Source organism: Bos mutus, chromosome 28 (assembly GCF_027580195.1).
Source record: "Bos mutus isolate GX-2022 chromosome 28, NWIPB_WYAK_1.1, whole genome shotgun sequence".
NCBI lineage: Eukaryota > Metazoa > Chordata > Mammalia > Artiodactyla > Bovidae > Bos > Bos mutus.
In genome coordinates this window covers 7,248,042-7,272,258 of record NC_091644.1, presented here as the reverse complement: position 1 = coordinate 7,272,258, position 24,217 = coordinate 7,248,042, and the positions used below count along the sequence as shown (strand labels likewise).

The 24,217-nt window shown below is 52.5% G+C and overlaps 1 protein-coding gene across 5 annotated transcripts in view; it reads left to right on the top strand.

Annotated features, from left to right (window-relative positions):
• ARHGAP22 (Rho GTPase activating protein 22) overlaps positions 1 to 24,217 on the top strand; it is a 169,236-nt gene that overhangs the window by 130,659 nt on the left and 14,360 nt on the right. For 2 of the 5 annotated variants that reach the window (XM_070364476.1, XM_070364479.1), the window contains 2 exons: positions 2,266 to 2,442; positions 22,404 to 22,671. In XM_070364476.1, coding sequence (XP_070220577.1) covers positions 2,266 to 2,442; positions 22,404 to 22,671 — 445 coding nt within the window. The remainder of the gene's footprint in view (positions 1 to 2,265; positions 2,443 to 22,403; positions 22,672 to 24,217) is intronic. The other 3 variants (XM_070364477.1, XM_070364478.1, XM_014479738.2) reach the window with 3 other exon arrangements.

Here is a 24,217-nt window from a genome sequence, read left to right as displayed (position 1 = left end):
TGTTTTCCATTGGCCCTCACTGTCTCTTGGGCTCCAGGCTCTGCTGTCTCTGCTGCAAGCTCCCTTCCTCTCCGCCTCTGCATTCTGCCTGGGCCCAAAGGAGTCGGACTCCTGTGTGTGTCCCGAAGGGCTCAGGAGGCATCCTAGGACCCTGGCTCACCACTCCCCTGAGCTTTAGGCTCTGCAGGCCCCTTCGGCCCGCCTTCCCATTACCCTGCCTCCAGGCCTCACATGTGGTGTCGCCTCAGCAAGGATGCATCTCATCCCAGGCTCCAGCCCTCAGAGCAGCCCCCTCGGTTTCCCCAGTCCTCAGCGGCCTTGCTCTGGCCACCGTCAGCCTGGCCCCAGCGGGCTGCCTCATTCATGGGGAAACGACAGGCGCACGGGCTGGATCAGAGCTCAGAGCTCGGGACTTTGAATCCCAGGCTCTGCCATGTATTCAGTTCAGTTCAGTTGCTCAGGCGTGTCCGACTCTGCAACCCCATGGACTGCAGCACGCCAGGCTTCCCTGTCCATCACCAACTCCTGGAGCTTACTCAAACTCATGTCCATTGAGTCGGTGATGCCAGCCAACCATCTCTTCCTCTGTCATCCCCATATCCTTTTGCCTTCAGTATTTCCCAGCATCAGGGTCTTCTCCAATGAGTCAGCTCTTTGCATCAGATGGCCAAAGTATTGGAGCTTCTGCTTCAGCATCAGTCCTTCCAATGAAAACTCAGGATTGATCTCCTTTAGGATGGACTGGTTGGGCCACGTGTTAGCTGTGTGAGTTCAGACAAGTTCCGTAGTCACTCCATGCGTCAGTTTCCTTGCCTGTCAAATGAAAATAGTAACGGTACCTCACTCAGGGTCATTGTGAAGATGAAAGAATCCTGGACGGACAGATGTGTGTCAGCTTTGTTCATCAGGAGTCATATATGCTCTGGTTCACTTACTCCTGTCTGGTCTCCATCACTGGGCTGCGGGTTCCAGAAAGGAATGGCCTGGGTCTCACGGCTCTCCTGTCATCCCACTCCCTTGGGAACAGGGATGTCTGGGACTCACCCCATCAGCAGATAAACCCACTTAGGGTCTGAGGTTCTGGGACCTTAGCAAGTAATGGTGAGTTATATGTTATGGGATGGGCCATAAGGATAAGATTATTCTTGAAAATCCCTTAAATTGCCTATACTTTATAGACCTCAGTTCAGTATAAATTGTTTTAGGTATATCTCCAAAATTAATTCATTTGCACATGAAAACTCAAGGACCTCTGGAGCTACTGTGCTGCTGCTGCTGCTGCTAAGTTGCTTCAGTCGTGTCCGACTCTGTGCGACCCCATAGACGGCAGCCCACCAGGCTCTGCTGTCCCTGGGATTCTCCAGGCAAGAACACTGGAGTGGGTTGCCATTTCCTTCTCCAATGCATGAAAGTGAAAAGTGAAAGTGAAGTCGCTCGGTCATGTCTGACCCTCAGCGACCCCATGGACTGCAGCCTACCAGGCTCCTCGGTCCATGGGATTTTCCAGGCAAGAGTACTGGAGTGAAAAAGTCAATTCATTAAAAACTGTCTGGGCATTCCTATCTTTCTGCCTTTGGATAATAATCCAGTATCTAGCTGTGAGTGGGGACAGGTGGAGTATTTGCTCCATCCTGGTTTAATATCATCTCGGTAACTTTAAAAAAAATTTTTTTTTTGTCTGCACTGCACGGCTTGCAGGATGTTATTTCTCTTAAAGGGAGTTGAACGCAGAGTCCCGTCAGTGAAAATGCAAAATTCTAACCACTGGACCGCCAGAGAATTCCCTCTGTTACTTTAATACATGTAAAGAATCAGGCCTTGTTTTCAGGGATGGGAGAGCAGGCTGTGATGTCAGAGCCCATGTTAAAACCACATAGTGACATGTAGCAGGGTTTAAAGATGTGTAAAGTTGAATTAAACAAAATACGTACTGAAGCTCCTCTGGCATCTGAACTTCTCTGGGCTGCTGTCAAATCTGCATGCTTTTTCCTAATAGTACCCCAGGATGATTTTAATAATAGGGAAAAATAACCAAGAAGGCTAAGGCAGAAACCCAAGAGGGCCCCAAAGACAGATATGCGAGGTGTGAAGATGTGCAAATATAGAACCAGAAAGCACAGCTGCTGCTGAATGGTTTTTGGAGAGACAGCCGTCTCACACCCCAGGGAATGACAGCCAACTGGCGTTGGCCGGAGAGAGCCCTGTGGGGGAGGCACCCCGTGTCTGCCTGGTGCCTGCAGTAAGCCCGTTCTCTCTGTCTTGCAGGTGGTGCCGGGGAGCGGGAGAAGGTGCCGGCCAACCCCGAGGCGCTCCTGCTCATGGCCAGCTCCCAGCGGGACATGGAAGACTGGGTGCAGGCCATCCGCCGGGTCATCTGGGCCCCGTTTGGCCGAGGTACTGCCCGTAGCGCGCATGCTCACCCTCTAGAACCCTTGCCTTCAGGTAATCATGCCCCTCCGCCCCACACCGAGCCTGCAAGACCCCTCTCTCTCTCAGGACTTGCTAGCTGAGTCCCATGCTTCCTGTGGCAGCAGACAGACAGGCGGTGGTGTTCTTTTCTTTTCTTTTTTATTTATTTATTTATTTTTTTTTGGTGGTGTTCTTTTCTGCTGCCGGCCCTCAGGAGTCACCGCTTGGTGGACCATGCAGGTTCTGGCAGGGGAGACTTGGGCCACTTTTCAAAAACGTGCCCTCTTCTGACCTAAAGTGCTGTGGTTTGTGTGTGCTTGCCTGTGTGCAGATCCTTGCTGAGTGTCGGGTGTGTCTGAGGTCAGAAGTAGGCGCTCAGGGTCATATTGGACGGTGAGGTACCAAGTCCTTCCCTCTGCTGCGACTTGTGGCCCCTGCATGGCCTACACAGCCCTGGACCTGACCTGAAAACAAAAGTTGCCATTTACTCACCTGCTCCTTCATTCTACACTTTTATTGGGTGCCTGTAATGTATGGAGTGGTATTCCAGGTGCTAAGAATTAAACCAGAGGGTGCCTCTCCCCTCCCCTCCCGCTTCCCTTGTGCTGGGAGAGACAGACGATAGGCAAGTAAAGGTACTTCATGATGTCCACTGGGGAGAAATGAAGGGAGCCAAGTAGAGCCCATGGAAGGACAGAGGGATGCTATGTCAAGTGTTGTTTATAAAGCCAACTTAGTGAAGCCATCGGGAAAGCCTAGGATATGGAAAAGAGATGCAGGCAGAGGGACCAGTGAGTGCGAAGGGTTGGGAAAGGGCCGTGGAAACACGAGGACTCTCAGGAAGATCAGAGGGTCTGAGGAGTCAGAATGGGAAGATGGAGGACCTGAAGCCTTGGGGATGTAGTGGGGATTTCAGGTTTCCTTCTAAATTGATGGGACACCAGGGAGAGCTCTGAACAGGAGACAGACACTATTTGACTTATAAGAACCCTCTGGCTGCCGTGTGAGGGGTGGGCCATGGAAAGACAAGGCTGAGACTCATCTGACAAGGATGCGGGCCTGGGCATGAGTGGGAATGGAGGAGACGTGGAGAATGGCCAGCTGAGACTTGTCCTGAAGATGGGGCTGCAGGCTGTGCCACAGGCCTGGACTTGGGGCACAGAAAGCAGTGGTGATGCCCAGCTGTGCAGGTGCTGTCTCTGTAGGCCGGTGTCCCTATGCAGTCACCATGGAAAGCGTTTTTAGAAAGGATCACCATTCGGCTGGGCTGGGGCCACCAACTTGCCACTGAGTATGGAGACAGGACCAGCCGTGTCCTGACCACATGAGCCATGAACATCCTCTCTCTCCATGTTGCATAGTATTTGATTGATGCACCATCCAGGCCGGGGCAGAAGCTCACCTTTGGGGGCTTCCTAAGTGGGCCCTACCCTGGTAGCCGTGGCCTCCCTGCCCCTTGGTGATCATGGCGCCTTTGACCCACAGCCCCAGTTTAATGGCCTGGGAATACTCAAGCGCACCCAGGAACTTCTGCAGCCTATACAGGCTCCTTTTGGTGCAAGGTAGTTGAAAGTGACCCAGTGGAAGAAAATAGAACCCAGAGAAGACGCCTATGCAGCTGGACTTTCAGGTGGCGCCTTTGAGCACTAGGGAAAGGAGGACGTCGCCGTGATCTTGGGCAGCAAGGGGCTCTTTGAATGAGTCACGGAAAGCACCACGAGTTTATCGGCAATGCAGTGGAGAAAGAAACGATTCGTTCTTACAACAGAAAACTCTGCAGCAGTGAGAATGAATGAACTACAGCTCCAGCCAACAATATGCATGAACTCTAAAGTCATACTGTGAGACTAGGGCAGCAATTCCATCTATATAAAGTCAAAAACAGGGCAGAAAGATAGAACTTCCTTGGAGATCCAGAGCTTCCATGCAGGTTCAATCCCTGCTTGGGGAACTAAGATCCCACATGCCTTGGGGCATAATAAAAATAAACATTTTTAGAAAATAGGTCAGAGGGAAACTGTGCTATTTATGGCCAAATAATTAGGCAGCAAGAAATATAAAGTAAAACAAAGAGATGAATGCTGTAAAGTCAAGATAGCAGGCCTAGTTACGCAGGTGTGCATTTTTAATACTATGCATCTCTGTGGCTATGTGCTTTAAATACTTTTTGAATGTCTGCATATTTCACTATATTAAAAAATCAAAAACTAAATAGAACAAAGAAAGGAGAGAAACTGAAGGTCAGAGAGGCTAAATAATTTGCCCAAGATGACAGAGCTAGTCAGGAGCAGAAATGAAAGAGTTGTTCTGACCTCTGAAGCTGTGCTTTGTCCCAGCCCATCAGGGCACTCTCACACCACACAGGGCCTACCTGTCCTCAGGGTGTGTTGACTCCCTGTACACACGTGTTGTCCGTCTGTCTCTGTGCTTGCCAAATGGGGACCATTTGCAGAATCCCACATAGAATCCAGATTTGCCCCTCCCCCAGCCTTCTTCCCCCCAGCGTTTACAGACTTCTCAGGCAGTGCAGTGTGCCGAAGAACTCACAAGAATTTAAACAGGAACCGCCATCTAAGGTGTTTATCTCCTTTCGACCAGAAGCATAGAGGAAACGCAGAAATCCCAGGGGTTAGCGGTGACAGACATGTCCAGGCAAGTGTGGGCTCTCAAAGGGGGGGCTTCATCCGCCTCTGCAGGTTTCCTGGCAAAGCTGTTATTAGCCTGGGTTCCCCTGCAAAGGAGGCTTAGGGGATCAGCCCTTCTTTCACTGTTTAATAACGGAGGCTGTGAACCCTTTCAAGCGTGTTTGTTCTGGCAGAAAGTGACCACCTCTGACAGGCACAAATGGGCAACATGCCTACTGCAGGCAGGGGAGAGCCTGGCTGCCCCAGAGAGAAAATGGGGCTGGCCAGTGGGTCAGGGCAGCTGGTTACTGCTGATGGCCTGCCCAGGAGTGGCCTTGATAGAGTGCCTCTTGTCTGGGCATTCATTCATTGAACCAGCCAGTCATTCGTTGGAGGATGTGTTCTAGGGGCTGGAGTCACAGCAGTGGGTAGGACAGACAAGGTCCCTGCCCTTGTGGAGACACATTCTAGGAAAGAAAACAGACAGCACACTAGTTGGGATGGGGAGGGCAAGTGGGAGTGACGGAGGGTTCAGTGTGTAGCGACATTTGACTAACGGAGATGAAAGGGCGATTACACACATATCTGGGCAGAGAGTTTTGAAAGTAGAGGCAGGGGTGTCCATGTTGGAAGAGCAGTAAGGACGCCAGTGTGACTGGAGCAAGCTGTGGAGGGGAGAGAGGAGGCAGGGCTGGTAAACCAGGAGGGCCTTGCACAGTGATGACTCTGGTGAGGCGGCAGGGCTGGTAAATCAGGAGGGCCTTGCACAGTGATGACTCTGGTGAGGGGAGGCAGGGCTGGTAAATCAGAAGGGCCTTGCACAGTGATGACTCTGGTGAGAGGAGGCAGGGCTGGTAAATCAGGAGGGCCTTGGACAGTGATGACTCTGCTGAGGCGGCACCACTGGCAGGTCTTGAACAGAGCAGTGGCCGAGTCTGACTGGGGTTCCAACAGGATCCCTCTGGCTGCTGTGTCGAGAATGGATGACAGACGCAAAGACAGAAGCAGGGAGACCAGTTAGGAGCTCATTATACAATCATGCAGGTGAGAGATGATGGTGGCTTGGCTCCAGATGGCACTGCTGAGGAGGAATAATAGAGTTCTTGACGTATTTTAAAGGTAGAGCCAATAGACCCCCTGACTGGAAAGGCTGAAAGGTGTAAGAGAATGAGAGAAGTCAAGGGTAATTCCAAGGTGTTTTGATCTAAGCCAACTGGAAGGATGGATTAGTCATTAACTGAGACAAGAGAGAAAAGAGAAAGTGCAGTTGTTTGGAAGGAAAATAGAGAGTTCAGTTTGGACTTAGTCTGGGGTACCTGTTAGAGGCTCAAGTTTAGGTATCAAATAGGCAGTTAGACAGTTAAGGCTAGAGACCAGAAGAGAGGACTGGGTTGGAAAGGGAATTTGGGAGCCATTGACACATAGATGGGGTTTTGAAGCCATGAGTCTGGATGAGACATCACAAAGCCAGTGAAGAGACAGCAGAGGACCCGGGCTGAGCCCTGAGCTCCCCTCGAGTAGGAGGACAGGAAGCAGAGGAGGGGTCAGCACGGGGGCTGAGAAGAGCCAGGAGTGACTGTGGTTCCTGAGCTGAGTGAAGAGACCCCCTAAGGAAGAAGCGTCTATGAAGTGCTGATAGATTGACCAGGGGAGAGCAGGTGGTGGGCACAGCTCACTGGTGACTTGGACAAGGGGGGTTTTGGTGGAGTCCTGGGGGTAAAGCCAGATGAAGCGGGCATGAGAAAGGATGAGAGGAGGGGAACTGATGTGTGAGCATAGCCAACTCTTTCGAGCAGTTTGCTGTAAAGGGAAACAGAGAAATGGGGCAGTAGCTGAAGTGGGGAGTCAGGCAAAGAGAGTTTTATTTTTTTAAGTTGGGAGACGAAACAGCAATGATGGTGCCAGTGAGGGAGAAGAACTGCTGAGCACCAACATCTTGTGGATATAGATGGAAAATTCCTCAACAAAATACAAAAGTAATTGAATCCAGCAATTTATAAAAGGATTACACATGATGACCAAACGAGATTTATCATAGGAATGCAGGAGTGGTTGAACATCTGAAAATTAATTAATGTGATGCATCAGTAGAATAAAGGACAAAGACCACATGATCATCTCAATCAACTCAAAAAAGGCATTTGATAAAATCCGGAGAAGGCAATGGCGACCCACTCCAGTACTCTTGCATGGAAAATCCCATGGACAGAGGAGCCTGGTAGGCTGCAGTCCATGGGGTCGCTAGGAGTCAGACACGACTGAGCGACTTCACTTTCACTTTTCACTTTCATGCATTGGAGAAGGCAATGGCAACCCACTCCAGTGTTCTTGCCTGGAGAATCCCAGGGACAGGGGAGCCTGGTGGGCTGCGGTCTCTGGGGTCGCACAGAGTCAGACACGACTGAAGCGACTTAGCAGCAGCAGCATTTTATGATAAATACACTCAACTGTCTAGAGACAGAAAGGAATTTTCTCAACCTGCTAAAGGGCATCTATAAAAACTTGCAGATAACATCATGCTTAATGGAGAAAGCCGGATGCTTTTCAGGAACAAGACAGGATTCTTGCTTTTACCACTTCTGTTCAACATTGTACTAGACATTCAAGCTGAGCACTTAGGCAAGAAAATGAAATAAAATGCATCCAGATTAGGAAGGAGAAACAAGTAATCTATTTGCAGATGGCATAATCTCGTATATAGAAAATCTTAAGAAATCTATTTTAGATCTAATAAAAAATTCAGCAAGATTGCAAGATACAAGGTCAAGCAAGCTGTACTTCTATACAGTTACACTGAGGAAATGGAAACTGAAATTAAGAAAACTTCATTTATAATAGCATCCAAAAGACAAAACACTAAGGAATAAATTTAACGAATAAGTACAAAACTTAGTACTCTGAAAATGACATTCTTGAAAGAAATTGAAGACCTAAATAAAGGGAAAGGCAGCCCACGTTCATGGATCAGAAGACTTGACAATGTGAAGAGGGCCTCACTCCCCACTGAACCTCTGGACTTCCAGGCCCAGCTCTAGCAACATGGCCCCCCAAGAGGCCCTTTTGGGCAGTACCTCCCAGCTGCTGCTGCTAAGTCGCTTCAGTCGTGTCCGACTCTGTGTGACCCCATAGACGGCAGCCCACCAGGCTCCCCAGTCCCTGGGATTCTCCAGGCAAGAACACTGGAGTGGGTTGCCATTGCCTTCTTCAGTGCATGAAAGCGAAAAGTGAAAGTGAAGTCGCTCAGTCGTGTCCGACTCTTCGAGACCCCATGGACTGCAGCCTACCAGTCCCAATCCCGCCCATGGGATTTTCCAGGCAAGAGTACTGGAGTGGGCTGCCATTGCCTTCTCAGCTCTCTATAAAAGGGAAGAGAAAGGAGTCATGGAGTACCAGAGTCACCCAGCGTCTGGTGAGTGCTCGTGGGTGAGTCCTGTCTTGCCTGGTTATCTGGAGAGAGCCAGCAAGTACTTGAAAGTGTGTCTTATGTGCGTAGGAAAGTGCTTATTAGCAAAGCCTTTTGCGCTGAAGTATTGAAGGAGGCAGAGTGAGCACAGGTCTTGGCATCAGGCTGTGGGCTGTGTGTGATCTGGCTCTGCCCTTTGCTTGCTGTGGGACCCTGGGCATGCCACTTACTCTCTCTGTGTTCTTGTTTGCAAAATGGGAAAAAGAACATCGTCTTTGCAGAATTTTCATGAGAATTAAGAGAGAAAATGGATACAAAGTGCCCGGCAGTCTCAGTACTGAATAGTTCTATTTATTTAACATAGAGCATCTGCCATGTGCAGGCCGGGCACCCCACAGGGGTCAGACAGAGGTTCCATTCTATGCTCTCCAGCGCATAGGACAATTGTTCTCATTGGAACCACCCAGGAGAAGGCTTGTAAAGTGAGACTGAGAGTTGGGAACCTGTTTCTAAGTCGCTAGAATTTGTTTCTAACAAGTTCCCAGGTGATGCTGATGCTGCTGGTCTAGGGCCCACATTTTGAGAACTACTGTGTTAGAAGGTGGTGAGTGTTACAGTAAGAAAAAAATAGAGCCGTTTGGCCACCTGACATAAAGAACTGACTCATTGGAAAAGACCCTGATGCTGGGAAAGATTGAAGGCAGGAGGAGAAGGGGATGACAGAGGATGAGATGGATGGATAGCATCACTGACTCAATGGACATGAGTTTGAGAAAGCTCTGGGAGATGATGAAGGACAGGGAAGCCAGGCATGCTGCAGTCCACGAGGTCACAAAGAGTCAGACATGACTGAGCAACTGAACAACAAGAAAACACAATGGTGAGGGCGGACCTAACGAGAGAGTGACACCCAAAGCCTTGAAGAGGTTGTGAAAGTGAGCCAGGAGGATGTAGGGTGGTATGTGTCAGACCCAGGCAGCAGCAGAGAGTCCTGATGTGATCTTGAACCCACGCACAGGCAGGTGGGCTGAAGGAGTGAGGGACAGGGAGGATGAAAGGAGCCTGATGGCAGAGGAAGGATGTGATCTGATAAATAGTTAAAAGGGCAGCTCTGATTGCTGACCACAGTGGGTCAAGGGGAAGCCAGGGGTCTACTTGCAGTAATGTAGGCAGTAAGCAGGAGTACTTCCCCTATGGTGGGTGGTGGTGAAGGGGAGCAAATTCCAAATCTGTTTTGAAAACAGGACCTACAAGATCTCCTGGATGTGGGTTTGAGAGAGAAGGAGCAGTGAAGTTGAACACCCAGGGGTCTGATCAAGCGGCCAGAAAGAACTGGAATTAAGCGAGAGAGGAAGACAGCCCAGAGCAGGTCTGGGACAACGCAGCAAAACCGCAGCTCCACTGGGGCACAGGGGAGTTTGCAGAGCCTGCTCGTCATTGCTCACTGCAGGCACCCTGAGTGGGCAGTGGGTGCAGGAGTCTGAGGACCGGGGTTCGCAGCTCAGTAACTAGGGGCATAGTAACTGCCCCCCCTACCCAGCGGGCAGTGCCAAGCAAAGCCCAGAAGCTGTCTCAGCCTTACAGGTTGCAGCACAGAGCAGCAGTCCTGGTGCCAGGAGCCTGGCCTGGGAATGGTGTCCCTGCCCAGAGTGCCAGCTCCATACTGAGGAGGGGCACGAGGGGCCAGGCCGCAGGCCTGCCGTGGCCATCAGACCTGTGCTCCCATGCCGGCCCCACCTCGGCGTGTATGTGACTCTCACAGGCCTCTGTAGGCTTTCCCCGGCCCCTCCCCGCAGAGCTGACAGTCCTGTCCTGGATTCCTCAGAAATCATGGAGGGAAGGAGGGGACAGAGGCAGCTCCCAGAGGCCACGGGGCAGGACACTTGACATGGAGAAAATCCAGCCTCAGGACAACTTGCAGAGACACAAAGCATCCTTGTTAGGCCAGCTGGTTGTGTCATTACTTGCTGGAATGATATCTCCAAATGGAAGCCCTCAAGGCACAGATTGAAGATGAAAGGTCACTGGCCCCAGACCAGGCTGGCAGGGTGGAGCCTTCTGCCCAGCACTACTTACTCCAGATCCCAGCTCCCCGGGAGATTCAGGAAGAGAACATCTTATCTCCATTTCCACTGAATGTTAACCCACCAAACCAGTGGGCCTGGGTCTTCCCTGGCAGCCTCTCCAAAAGGAGAAAGCTGCGGCTGTTGCTGACCCGGGCTGGGCTTCAGTCACTGCACCAGCAGACGGGGGCACTTAAGCCTGATTCTGGTACCCTGGGCCGGTTCTGGTGGGCCCTGCGGGACCACATGTCAAGTGGAAGAGGAATCACCCCCACAGGCCTTGAACCCATGCAGCCCCAAGCTCGCAGAGGCCAGATCAGTTCTCTCACAAGTATAAGGATCAGGACACAGCAGCCTTTGGCCTCCTTCTCCTGCAGCCCTCAAGGCTTCTCACCTGCGGTGCCCCGGGAGTCTGCAGGCTTAGATCCCCACCGGGGAAATAGCCCCAGCCGCAGACCCCACTGATCTGCAGCCAGGGAGCCTGGGGCGGTTTACCAGGGGAACAAGGTGGAGGAGCTGCTGCCTTATCTTGGGAGAGCCTGGCAAGTCAGCGAGGGTGATTTATAAGGGGCTGCTCACCACGGCTTCCTGTGATACTCAGGATGCTAACTGCTCAACTAACTGCCCTTTGCGCACCTTGATGGCTCACTGTGTCCTCCTTCCGTCCCAGCAACTGTGGTGGAAATGCCCCTGCAACTGGGCCTGCTTGGCTTCCCCTGTGTGCTAAGAGCTCGGATCCCAGGGCTAAAAAGAGCTTGTCGTGGTCATTGCTAAGCTGAGGCCAGTGAAGAGTGTTGCCAGCAACACTGTGTGATGTCCTGGCGACTGCCAGCCACAGGGGCGAGGTTGGGCCACTCTCCAGAACAGCTGGTGTTTATTCAGCGTGTCCTGGTGGTGGGCTCTGCAACCCCGACTGACCCTCACAGTGGCCCTTTGGAATCAGTCCCACCCACTATATCCCCTTTTAAGGTGAGGAGCCTGAGCAGCAGGGAGGCCCAGGTAATCTGTCCAGGTCCCAGAGGAGTAAGCAGGAGGCCGGCACTATAAGCAGGTCTGCTGGAGCTCCGAGCCCTGGGGCTGGATGCTGGCTCTGGAAGAGTCGGATGCCAGGGCCGCTCGGGGTGCCCTGTGGTTGGGTTCACTGGCTCCCAGTTTCTTCCCAGACAGCCTTGGTCTTCCACGTCAGTCTGAGGAAAAAGGAAGTAATCTCATGCTTGCCATTCGCTACTCTTGACAGGGGTTTATTGTATCAAAATTAGATTATAGAGAGGGCCGGGGGCCCAGAGAGGTTCAGCAACTTGCCTTAACAGCACACAGCAGGGTTCAGAGCAGGCACAGCCGACCTTCAGGTTGAGCCCATCCAAAGATGCTCTGTTGCCAGGCACCATAGCCTCTGGATCTGCCTTGTCTTAAAAGTGGTATGGGGACAGGGAAAGGGAGGTAAGACTGAGGACAGAGGTAGTCCCCAAGAGACTGGACCCTGTGCAGAAACGAGAGCCACCCCGGCTCAAGAGGTCACCTGTCACCATTGTTGATGTGAGAAGACAGGACTCCCGCCCCCAGCCTCTCAGCTCCCTGGTCCTGGCCCAAGAGGAAAGCTTCATAACTATCTTTGCACACCCACCCCTCACTCCCGGCCTCATGGATAAAAAAAGCCCCACAAGGTGGCATGGATGTTGACCTAGCCAGGGTTTATCCTAGAGTTCATTACGGCAGTGCTCACCAGAGTCTAGAGCCTTCTAAATAGGAGGCAGCTGCAGACCTCCATCCACCTGGGAATGTGGGGGGTGGAGGCACAGGGAAGTTAGGTGACGGGGTTTCCTAGAGATTGGCCAGTCTAACTCTAACCACACAGGTGGGAACACCAGGGCTCAGATAAGAGAAAGCAAGTCAGCACCAGGGCCAGTCAGCCTAACTGGTAGGGCCCCCTGCTCCTGGAGCAGGTGCCCCAACTGAGCCCTCAGACCTTTCTCTTTATATTTTATACTAATTAATTAATTAATTTAGGTGCATCAGGACTGTTGTGGCATTTGGCCTTAGTTGCCTCGATGCATGTGGGATCCTAGTTCCTCGACAAAGGATTGAACCCTCATCCCCTGCATTGAAAGGCAGAGTCTTAACGACTGGAACACCGGGGAAATCCCTGGACCTCTCTCTAATGTGGACAGAGCTGATCAGACCTTGCGGACTGTGGGCCCTGGGAGCCCCAGGCTTTGGGGGGCAGATTTAGGGCAGGATATTCCTTGACTTATGGCCCCTGTCCCCATGAATTGCCCTTCCCACCTTTATGTTTCCCTGGACTCTGGGAGGGAAGAACACTGAAGGAACCCGTCCACACATTCCTAGCGCCTGGGAGGACTTCAGCCCGCACCCCGCGTTAGTGTCAGGACCAGGACAAGTGGGCGTCACTGGCCTGGGACACCAGAAAACTCCAATCAAAATGAATATTTTATTGTAATTTTTTAGAATGAAAATTAATGCAAAAAAATCCATTGTGGTAGTTTCCAATTGCTGCTGTCACAAATTTAGCAGTTTAACACAATTATTTCAGATGAGCCCCCACCCCTTCCACCCCCAGGGCTGCCTTAAGCCCCTCCCTTACAGATTTCTTCCCATAGAACCCTGGGGATCTGCATTCCTTCTTCTGGTGTTTCAGGGCCCCAGTTTTGCTTCTCTGTCCGCCTTCCCTCCTGGTGAAGGCTGTGCACCCATGTCAGTGCTCACACTTTGCACCCTTGGAAGTGTGGGACTGTGGGCTTTTTTCGCTGGGTTCACAGGCTTTGCAAAAAGACAGTATAGGTTTGAACTGAAGATCTGTCACTTACTAGTTGTGTGACCTTAGGAAAATTACGTAACTTCTCTGAGCTTCAGCTGTCTCATCTGTAAAATGGGGACATTAATACTCATATTGCTCAGACTGCACAGGACGCTTAACTTAAGTCCTAAGCACCCTCCGTGGCATTGGGGCGCTGGCCCCTCGGCAGGGCAGAGGGCTGGAGCCCAGAACACCATCTCCGCGTTCGGCAGCCCTGTTACAGATCAGGCTCAGCACTCATCCCGCTGCTTGACCCAAACCGAGTCACCTGACCTCCCTGAGCCTCCGTTGCCTCCACCTGGAACACCTGCCTTCCATTCTGCTGGGAGCGGAAGCTCCTAAGGCGAGTCCTTTAGGAAGAAGGGGCGGATCATTGGGAGTTGCTAGTGTTCCTACGGTGCTGTACACCGCACTTCTTCATACATCGAGCGTTAGAAGAAGCGGATCAGAAGTCTGAACTCCAGGAGCAGCATTTCAGAAACTCGCAGGTCCCGGGCCCTCCCTCCCTCGCTCCAGGGTCCGGGCCCGGGGCGGGCGGCGGGCAAGACGCTACCTGCGCGCGTGCCGGGCATTCCTGCCGCGCCGCCGCGCCGGAGCGCCATGGGCCTGATGCCGGCCGCGCGGGCCTCCTCAGGGTGCCGCGCCTGCCCGCGGCCGCCCTGCCGCCTGCCCGCCTGCTGCGCGCCGGCCGCCCCAGGTAGCGCGGGAGGGGGGACGGGCGCCCCGCGAAGCCGAGTGGAAGCTGCGTCCCAGGCCGACTGCGCGCCTGGACCCCGATCCTGCGCTTGTGCCAGGACAGCGTTGAGCCGGGGCGTCCGGGAGGGAGCGGGGAGACGGGTCGGTTGCGGGAAGGGGTAGGGGGCCGCGGCGGAACCGGTCGCCGGGCTGGGGGAGCGAGCACGCGTGTTGAGGGGAAGAGACAGAGCTGGGACGCTTCCTCCTACCTCTCGCCCGGGTGGTGGGCAGCCCCCGTGCAGGGATGAAGAACCTAGCCTTCCAGGGCACGGGGACTTGCAAAGGATCACCACTATTGAGGGAAGCAGGCAGGATGCCAGCTCTCGGTTGCCAACTTCAAGTCCACTGCTCAGCCCACCTTTGCCTCTCCAGACTTCAGGAAGTCCCCAACGCCTGGGGGCTGGTTAACACCAGAAAGGTGGCAGTCACTTCTGCCCTCAGGATGGGCTTGCCCTGGGCAGAACAAGACCCTGAGATGTTAGCCACTCCTTGTATTTCTCTCCCCTGGCTGATTTTCAGCCTGTTGGTTGTTTAGACTTGGTTACAGCCCAGCCAATTTGTTACAGCTGTTCAGGGCAGCTTTGAGGCTGCTAAAGGGGGCTTCCCAAGTGGCTCAGTGATAAAGAATCTGCCTGCCAAGGCAGGAGACACAAGAGAGGCGGCTTCGATCCCTAGGTCAGCAAGATCCCCTGGAGTAGGAAATGGCAACCCACTCCAGTAATCTTGCCTGGAAAATTCCGTGGACAGAGGAGCCTGGAGGCTACAGTCCATGCGATCGCAGAGAGTCAGGAACGACTGCGCACGCACACAGTCCCTGGAGGAGGGCAGTGCGCATGGGCACAGTGTGGGAGCGACGGAAAGTGGATTTACACACCATGGGCTGCATGCAGGGAGGATGGCAGGTGTCCTGGGGAGGGGCGCAGAGAACAGGAAGGGTTTGTTAAATTTATTCTCTGGAGAGAATTTAATAACTATTTTCCTCATTGCGTCTCTCTGCTATATGCTCTCCCCTTTACTAGAGAGACCAGCCTGAAGTCTCTTGGAGATCAGCTCCAAGAGGGAATCTCGGCTGTCTCCCTTTCCTGCTGGGCTCCCAGGGCAGGCAAAGCCCACCCAGTCCTGGGCTGGCCCTCCTGGGTCAGGAGATGCCCACTTTGATCAAGCACCTGCTTCCATGTGCCCAGTGCATTAGGCTCTTCCACAGTTACTGACAGCCCTGTGACATGGCAGAGACAGGCTCAGAGTTATTGAGGACGTGCCCAAGGTCACCCAGGACAGGGATCTGAGTCAGCTGAGTGCTAGGCCTGTGCCTTCCTGCCCCTGCATGGGATGCTGGGGAGAGGGGAGTGAGGGCCAGGCTTTGCCAGGGAGCAGCTGGCAGGAGGGGAGGCCCGGCCCAGCTCTGAACCCGTCAGCAGGTTCATCCAGAGGTCCATGCCAGCTTCCTCTCCGGTGGCAGAGCTGATGCTTTGTAAAGAGCGTGGGCTGGGACCTCGAGGAACCCGCATGCTGGCTGGCTGGGTTTCCAGGGATCTAACAGACCTATTAGAGCTGGTTCTTGGCAAGGCTCTCCCATGAGACATGCCAGGAGGGCTGAGGAAGTTCAGCACAGCCGTCCCAGGCCCTGCCAGGCTCTGCCCAAGAGCCCCTGACAAGGGGAGTGGTGGGGAAGTCCCTGGCTGAGGGAGGCCAGGTCTGTAGCCTGAGTGCAGGGTGCCTCCAGCAGGAGGAAGGCGGGAGCAAAGCCCTGGGAGGTGGAGCTGGAACCATCCTTTGCTATGGAGCTCCAGGAGCATCTCCCCCTCAAGGGAGATGTGCCCTCAAGGTAGGGGGCAGCTTGCACCCAAAGCCTGAACAAGGTCTGATGCAAGGCTCCACTCTGCCTTGCTGGCAAGGTGGGGTCAGCCCCAGGCCTGGTGGTGCCTGGGGGCAGGGCCTTGGGGCCACCCCCAAGGACAAGTGTCATCGTCCCCATTTTATAGATGGAGAAACTGAGGTCTAGGGAGGGAGGCCACTTCACTCTACGGTGGCTTAGGATGTGTGGGTGCAGCCTCAGAATCTTTGTCTCCATGGCCTTCAGCCTTGAGCATCATCTGCCTCTTGTGTTCTCCACCCCTATCCTTAACTTAGCACTCTCACCAGGCTCAGCACTTGGAGGGCCTCTGGGGGAGTCTCGTCATTTCTCAGAGCCCCTGAGGCCTGTATGAGGTCAGTCCAGTGCTCACCAGGGGTCACGGTCCTTGCCAGGACCCGGGACTGCCACGTTCCCAGCCTCTTCACTCATACTCTCTCACACGCACCCTCCAACCCCAGGGTCCTCATCAGACCTCCCCACCCAGGTCTGCCTTGGGGATGTCTGCTCATGCATGCCCCCCAGACCCCAACCCCTGCCTTCCTGGCTATCTGTTGCTCATTATTAGGCCCCAGTCCTGATATCCCCTTCTCCTCTAAATCACCTCTGTTTAGAAGCACCTGGGACCCTATGGACTTCCCACAGCCATAGCCCTGTTCAGGGGACTGGAATAGTCTGGAAAGCTTCACCAGGGTGGGAGGGGTGGGTGATGGTTGAGATGATGTTGAAAAAGGGCTTCGGAGACATGGGAGCTGTGTGACCGCATAGACGGCGGGGGCTGGCCATGCAGCAGCTGCTCTCTGCCTGGCCCAGGCTCCTCTGCGCCTCAGAATCTGATGGGGAGGTAGGCAGGCCCTTGTCCGTCTGCCTGCCAAGTTTAGGTTTTATCCTGGGTGGGGAGGAGGGAGGCAAGAAGGGGTTTGAGCAGAGGAGCCTGTGGTGGTATTTACGTTTCTAGTCCTCTGGGCAGATCTGAGACCCTCTAAGACCTAGAACAGGGTGGGGCACAGGCGCAAGAGTGATGGAAGGATGGATGGACCGGTGGACAGGTGGACAGCAGATGTCCTGGGAACAGGCAGTTGGGGAGCAGAAAGGGTTGGGGCCAAGAGGAGGCTAGATAGATTTACCCAGGCTTTGTGACTCTCCAGAGAGAATTTTAGAGTTCTTTTCCTCCATGTCTCTCTTCCCAGACTGTGGCCTTTAGTTACCTGTGAGCCAAGGGTGGGAAGCTGAGTGCACGAACTCTGGATGGTGGACAGTCCTGGGCTATGTGTTCAGCTTCCTTCACTCAGCACTCCTTGACCTCCCCTCCAAGCCCAGCAGTGGCTGAGGACTGGGGAGAGGGGCTGGTTCCCAGTGGGGAACCAGGCAGAGGCAAGTGTCTTCGCATGGTCTGTGATAAGAGGGCCAGAGAGGGAGCCCAAGAGCCCTGTGGTCGTGCTGAAGAAAGGATTTGCGACAGCTGATCTCAATGGCTAACCAGAATTTTGCACAGAGTGAACAGGGAAGAGATGTCCTCTGCACAGGCCAGGCAGCAGGACAGCAGACGTATTCAAGATGCTCGAGTAGTGGGTAGAGCGGAAGTGAAAGGGCCAGGGTGTATGCCCAAGTAGGGAGGGAGGCAGGATGTGGGCGCCAAGGTGCAGGGCCAGGTTGGCTCCAGCCCTTCCTAAGGACGCTCTGCTCAAGGGCCGTTCCCCCTGTATGTTCTGTGCCTGCTTATTTGAGGTTGTAGCCGATGCCTCTGGTCACAACAGGCCTGACTTCCCATTTCTGTGAGTCAGGGCCCCTCTCCTACTTCATTCTGACCCAGGGCCTGGTGGGGAAGTCTGTGCTGTGAAAAGAGGTGAGTGTTTGGCAAAGCTGCAGGAGTGAAATGTGGACTGGGTGTGAGGCAGTAGGGGATGGTGGGGACTGTGGAGAATTAGCAGATACATGGGCTATCAGAAGGGCAGAAAGAAGAGAAAGAAAGATAGTGCTAAGTCATGTCTGACTCTTGCGATCCCATGAACTGTATACCCTGCCAGGTTCCTCTGTCCATGGGATTCTCCAGGCAAGAATACTGGAGTAGGAATACTGTATTAGGAATTCTTACTCCAGTAAGAATACTGCCATTTCCTTCTCCAGAAAGACAGAGGGGCCACTGAACTCTGTCAGCGTGACTGTTTGGAAATTCTGGCCTAGTACCACCAGATCTGTGGATTCTTTTAAGAGAAGAATTTTTTCCAGATTTTTTATATGAATAAAAAATATTTTATATGGTCCAGATTTTTTTATATGAATCTTTTATAAAGTATAAAAGTCTGAAGTAACATGTTTCAAACCTCTGCCTAGCTAAACAGGAACATGTGGACCCATGTGGCTCATTGCTGGGCGCACGTGATTGAGCCCTGAGTGTGCCGTAGAAGGAGCAATGTCCTCGTGTCCCAGACCAGCCTAGGCCTCTCTCGGACTGGGCAGAGAGGCCGGGACTGTTGGTGGTGGTACCTCAGAGTTGCCCCAGGCAGCCCCCACGCCAGTCTTTGGGCAGCATCCGCCCCTGTGTTCAGTACTGTTTACAGGTTGCACCCCAGTGGGCAAGGGAAGCTGAGCTGTCCAAATCCCAGAAAGCAGATAGTGTTTCCTTTTGTTGAATTGTCCTGTTGCCCAAATGACCACATGCTTGGGAGCTACCGGTGAAGAAAGACAGGAGAAACATCGGAAGCAAGACTGGTGAGGTAATAGCACTACATAGGTATCCATGCTCCAGGGAGAGTGGAGAGCAGCCGTGTGGCCTGGAATAGTCTCCAGACCTGGAGCCAGACCGCCTGGGTTCTTTTGTTTTTCTGATTTTTATTTTATTGGAATATAGTTGATTTATAATGTTGAGTTGGTTTCAGGCGTACAGCACGGTGCTTCCGTTTTGTACACATAATATACCTGTGTTCGTTCCTTTTTAGATTCTTTTCTCATAGGTTATCACAGAGCACTGAGTAGAGCTCCCTGTGCTCTACAGTAGGTCCTTGGTTATTATAGTAGTGTGTGTGTGTTAATCCCAAGCCCCTGCTTTGTCCTTCCGCTCCATGTTTCCCCTTTGGTAACCATAAGTATGTTCTCAATATCTGTAAGTCTGCTTCTGTTTTGTAAATAAGTTGATTTTTATTTTTTAAACCAGATTCTACATATGAGTGACATAATATTGATATATAATAACCTCTTTCTGACTTCACTTAGTATGATAATCTCTAGGTTTATTCATGTTGCTGCAAATGGCATTATTTCATTCGTTTTTACGGCTGAGTAGTAGTCCATTGTGCAAGCGCGACACTTCTTTACTCCTCTGACGATGGACATTCAGGTTGCTTCTGCATCTTTGCCACTGTAAACAGTGATGCTGTGAACACTGGAGGCTTCCCTGGTGGCTCAGATGGTAAAGCGTCTGCCTGCAGTGCGGGAGACCCAGGTTCCATTCCTGCGTTGGAAAGATCCCCTGGAGAAGGCAATGGCACCCCACTCCAGAACTCTTGCCTGGAAAATCCCATGGACGGAGGAGCCTAGGCTACAGTCCATGGGGTCGCAAAGAGTCGGACACGACTGAGCGACTTCACTTTCACTTTTCGTGAACACTGGGGTATGTGTGTCCCCTTTCAGATTAGGTGTTTTCTCCAGGTATATGGTGAACAGAGAAATTGTTGGATCATACGGTAGCTCTAATTTTCCTTTTCTGAGGAACCTACATACTGTTCTCCATAGTAGCTGTACTAATTTACATTCCTGCCAACAGTGTAGGAGGGTTCCCTTTTCTCCACGTCCTGTCTACCATTTATCGTCTGTCGACTTCTTGATAATAGCCATTCTGATGGGTATGAAGTGATACCTCACTGTAGTTTTGATTTGCATTTCTCTGGAAATTAGTGATGTTAAGCATCTTTTCATGTGCCTTTTGGTCATCTGTATGTCTTCTTTGGAGAAATACCTATTTAAGTCTTCTCCCTATTTTTTGATTAGGTTTTTTTTTTTTTTTGATAGAGATGCATGGGCTATTTGTATATTTCTGAGATTAGTCCCTTGTCAGTCGCTCCATTTGCAAATATTTTCTCCCATTCTGTTTCTTCATTTTGTTTGTTTTTTCCTTTGCTGGGCAGAAACTTTTAAGTTTAACGAGGTCCCATTTGTTTATTTTGTCTTTGTTTTCATTACTCTAGGAGATGAATCATAAAAGACACTGCTGCAGTTTATGTCTAAGAGTACGCTGCCTGTTTTCCTCTAAGAGTTTTATCGTGTTCAGTCTTCCATTCAGGTCTTTGATCCATTTCAGGTTTGTTTCTGCAGGTTGCTTGGTGTAGTCATTTTGACAACGTTTATTCTTCCGGTGTGGGTATACCAGGAACACGGTGCATCTCCGTCTCTTTGCATCATCTTCAGTGTCTTCCATGAGCATCTTACATTTTTCCGAGTGTAGGTCTTGCCGCCTTAGGTAAATCTACCACTGAGTATTTTCCTCTTTTGGATGAGATGGTAAATGGGGTTGTTTCCTCAATTTCTGTTTCTGAGCTTTCATTGTTAGTGTATAGGAATGCAAGAGACTTCTGTGTATTAATTCTGTATCTTGAAACTTTACCAAATTCATTGAGCTCTCATGATTTTCTGACAGCATCTTTAGGATTTTCTGTGTATAATATCATGTCATCTGCAAACAGTGACAGTTTACGAACCCAAGGCAATCTATAGATTTAATGCAATCCCTTTCAAATTACCCATGGCATTTTTTTTAATAGAACTAGAACCAAAAAAATCTTAAAATGTGTATGGAGACACAAAAGACCATGAGTAGCCAAAGCAATCTTGAGAAAGAAAAACAGAGCTGGAGGAATCAGACTTCCTGACTTCAGACTACACTATAAACTATAGTAATCAGAACAGTATGCTGCTGCTAAGTCACTTCAGTCATATCCGACTCTGTGCGACCCCATAGACGGCAGCCCACCAGGCTCCTCCGTCCCTGGGATTCTCCAGGCAAGAACACTGGAGTGGGTTGCCATTGCCTTCTCCAATGCATGAAAGTGAAAAGTGAAAGTGAAGTCGCTCAGTCACGTCCGACTCCTAGCGACCCCATGGACTGCAGCCTACCACGCTCCTCCATCCATGGGGTTTTCCAGGCAAGAGTACTGGAGTGGGGTGCCATTGCCTTCTCGGTCAAAACAGTATAGTACTGGCATAAAAACAGAAACATAGATCAAAAGAACGGGAGAGAAAACCCAGAAATAAACTCACATGCCTGTGGCCAATTAATCTATGACAGAGGTGGCAAGAATATACAGTGAAAAAAAAAAGACAGTCTCTTCAGTAAGTGGTGCTGGAAAATTGAACAACAATATGTAAAAGAATGAAATTAGAACATTCTCTAACACAATGCACAAAAATAGACACTCTACCCATTAAACGATAACTCTCCAGCTGCTGTCCTCCAGCCCCTGGCGACCAGCTTTCTACTTTCCATCTCTCTGAATTTGCTTATGCTAAGTGTCTCATGTAAGTGGAATCATACGGTACTGGTGTTTCAGTGGACGGGCTTATTTCACCTGGCAAAATGTCCTCAGGGTCTGCCCATGTTATGGCGTTTGTCAGAATTTCCTTCTTGTGGCTGAATAATATTATGCTGTATATGTGCATCACATCGTGTTTATCCATCTGTCCATCCGTGGACCCTCGGTTTGCTTCCACCGTTGGGGTATTGTGAATAATACTACTGTGAACATGGGTGCTTGTGTATCTGCTCGAGTCTCTGCTTTCAGTTTTTGGGGATATGCCCAGAAGCGGATTGCTGGGTCGTACGGTAATTCTGCTTTTAATTGTTCGAGGTGCTTCCGTACTGTTTTCCACAGTGGCTGCGCCAGCTTCCATTCCCATGAACAGGGCACAGGCGCTCGGTTTCTCGACACCCTCACCAGCGCGGGTTGTGTTCCACTTTTTGGATGGCAGGATCCTCACAGGTGTGAGAGTTTCGACTCCCGTCTCCCTAATGATCTCCAGTGTTGGCTCGTGGTTCTGCTCTCATGTTATCTGTCCTGTCTTGTTGCTTGTGCCTCGGCGGTGCTCATTGCTGCCCTGTGCTCCATGGCATGAGCAGACCATGATGCTCCCGCTCATTCTGCCACTCATGGGCATTAGCTGGTTTCTCATTCAGAGAGATTGCAGAGGGTGCCACTAAGAACATTCTGGAGTGCGTCTTTTGGTTCCCAAGGTGTTAGGTGTTTAAATGCAAGCCACTGCCATTTGAAAGTTAGTGTTGCATCTATAAACCAATAAATAAAATGTGTAATGCATGCTTCCCGAGGGCCCAAAGGGTCCTCATGCTTGGACAGGCTCCACAGGCCAGGCTAGGCTGCTTCCCGATATGCCCTTCTGCCCTGTCCCAACCGCCTGGTGCCTGCCCTCCCAGTTTCTGATCTGCTTCCTCGGGGCGGGGGCGGGGGCGCCATCCTGGGCCCTGACAGCACTCCCTGCCCTCTGTTGTCCCCAGCGTCCTCCCCGCTGTTGCGTCAGCTAGCTGAGGGTGTGACCAGCTCCTCTCTGTGCCCAGGGATCTTTGGGCAGCGCCTGGAGGACACAGTCCACCACGAGCGGAAGTATGGCCCACGCCTGGCACCGCTGCTGGTGGAGCAGTGTGTGGACTTCATCCGGGAGCGTGGGCTCAGCGAGGAGGGCCTCTTCCGCATGCCCGGCCAGGCCAACCTGGTGAGGGACCTGCAGGATGCCTTTGACTGTGGGGAGAAGCCACGGTTTGACAGGTGAGCTCCTGGGAGGAGATGCAGATAGGGCCGCCTGTCCATCACCCTGCAGAGTCTCCTCTCAGGATGCCAGCTGAGAGGCCTGGGTGCAGGACTGGGAGGAGATGCAGATAGGGCCGCCTGTCCAGCGCCCTGCAGAGTCTCCTCTCAGGATGCCAGCTGAGAGGCCTGGGTGCAGGATGGAGGGTGGGGTGAAGCCCCACACTGGCACACGCGTGCCCGCCAGCCCTCCTGATGGGCGGAGTGTGGGGCGTGGGGCCAGTGTAGCAGCCCTGGGTCTCCCTCATGGGTAGATGCTGCTTCCACGCGGGCTCTGTCCACTGTGGAGATGCCCCTCATAAGCCCACGTCCGTCTCTTGGCTCCGCTGTCTCAGGGTGACCCATTCCCCACCCCCTGGCTCCTTAGGTGCCAGTACTGAGATGCACATCCCCACAAGTTTCGGGGGCAGGAGAGTGAGTCTCCTCCACCCGTCCTCGCCCAGCACCCAGACTACCCAACACTGGGGCTTACTGGGTCCTAGGGTCCCCCTGGGACAGAGTCAGCCTCACTGAGAGCCCAGGGGCTAAGAGCAGGGAGAGGTGACTGTTTGGGGGCCTCTTCTCTCTGACGAAACCCCCATTATGGGGTAGTTGTTTGTAGAAAGCTCTTTCTGCAGGCAGCCAGCCAACCCTGGCCCCCGTGGAGCTTCTGCCCCTTCTCAGATCCGCCCTCTCCTGGGGCAGACAAGCCCCCACCCCTTGCAGGATAGGCCCACAGGTTTCTGCTGGCAGCCCTGGCATTTTCAGGTCTTTTCCTCTCAGGGCAGAACACCGCCAGCCCCTCCAGCGTCTGCCCAGACCATCACCGCAGCCAGGAGAGTCTATCTTTTTCAGATGTGGAGTGTGGGTCTGATCGCCATTTCCCAGAGATGGTCTGCCCCAAGCGGGCACAGGCCAACAGTGTGGAGTGGGGAGAAAGAGAGGAAGTGAATTTATGGGGAGGGTGGAAAGATGGGGCAGTCAGGGCTGAGCCGAGCTCCCGGGACCAGGAGCACTGTAACCCTGGGCAGCCAGGAGGAGTCGGGATGGGGCTTTGGGCAGGGATGCCGGAAGTTTCAGGGTCGGCCACAAGGTCTGCAGCCCAGAGGGGCCGCCCTCTGAGTCTGCTTGCCCAGATCAGAAATGCTTCACCTTCCCCACAAGGGGCTGGCCCTTGTCCAAAGGCAAGCTGCTCATCCTCCTAGCTTCCCATCCCTACCCCCATCTTCCTGGGGTTCCTGCTCATGCAGTGGCTGGCAGTGAACTCATGGGGTCCCCAGGTGGAAGGTGGCTTGGGCTCAAGGCTGGGTACCCATTGGGGACATAGGCTTCCAGGAAATGGGGGTGTCAGCAGAGGAGTGGCTGGGAGAAGGCAGAGAAGGGTGAGGGCAGCTGCGTGCTTGGCTGGAGAGGGGAGGTGGGGGCAGGGATGAGGGCTGCTCAGTTAGCCAGACCAAGAGCCATCAAGAGCCACCAGTCCTGAGGCAGGGAGGGGCTCTGGGGATGCAAATTCAAGGTGCATGTGGCC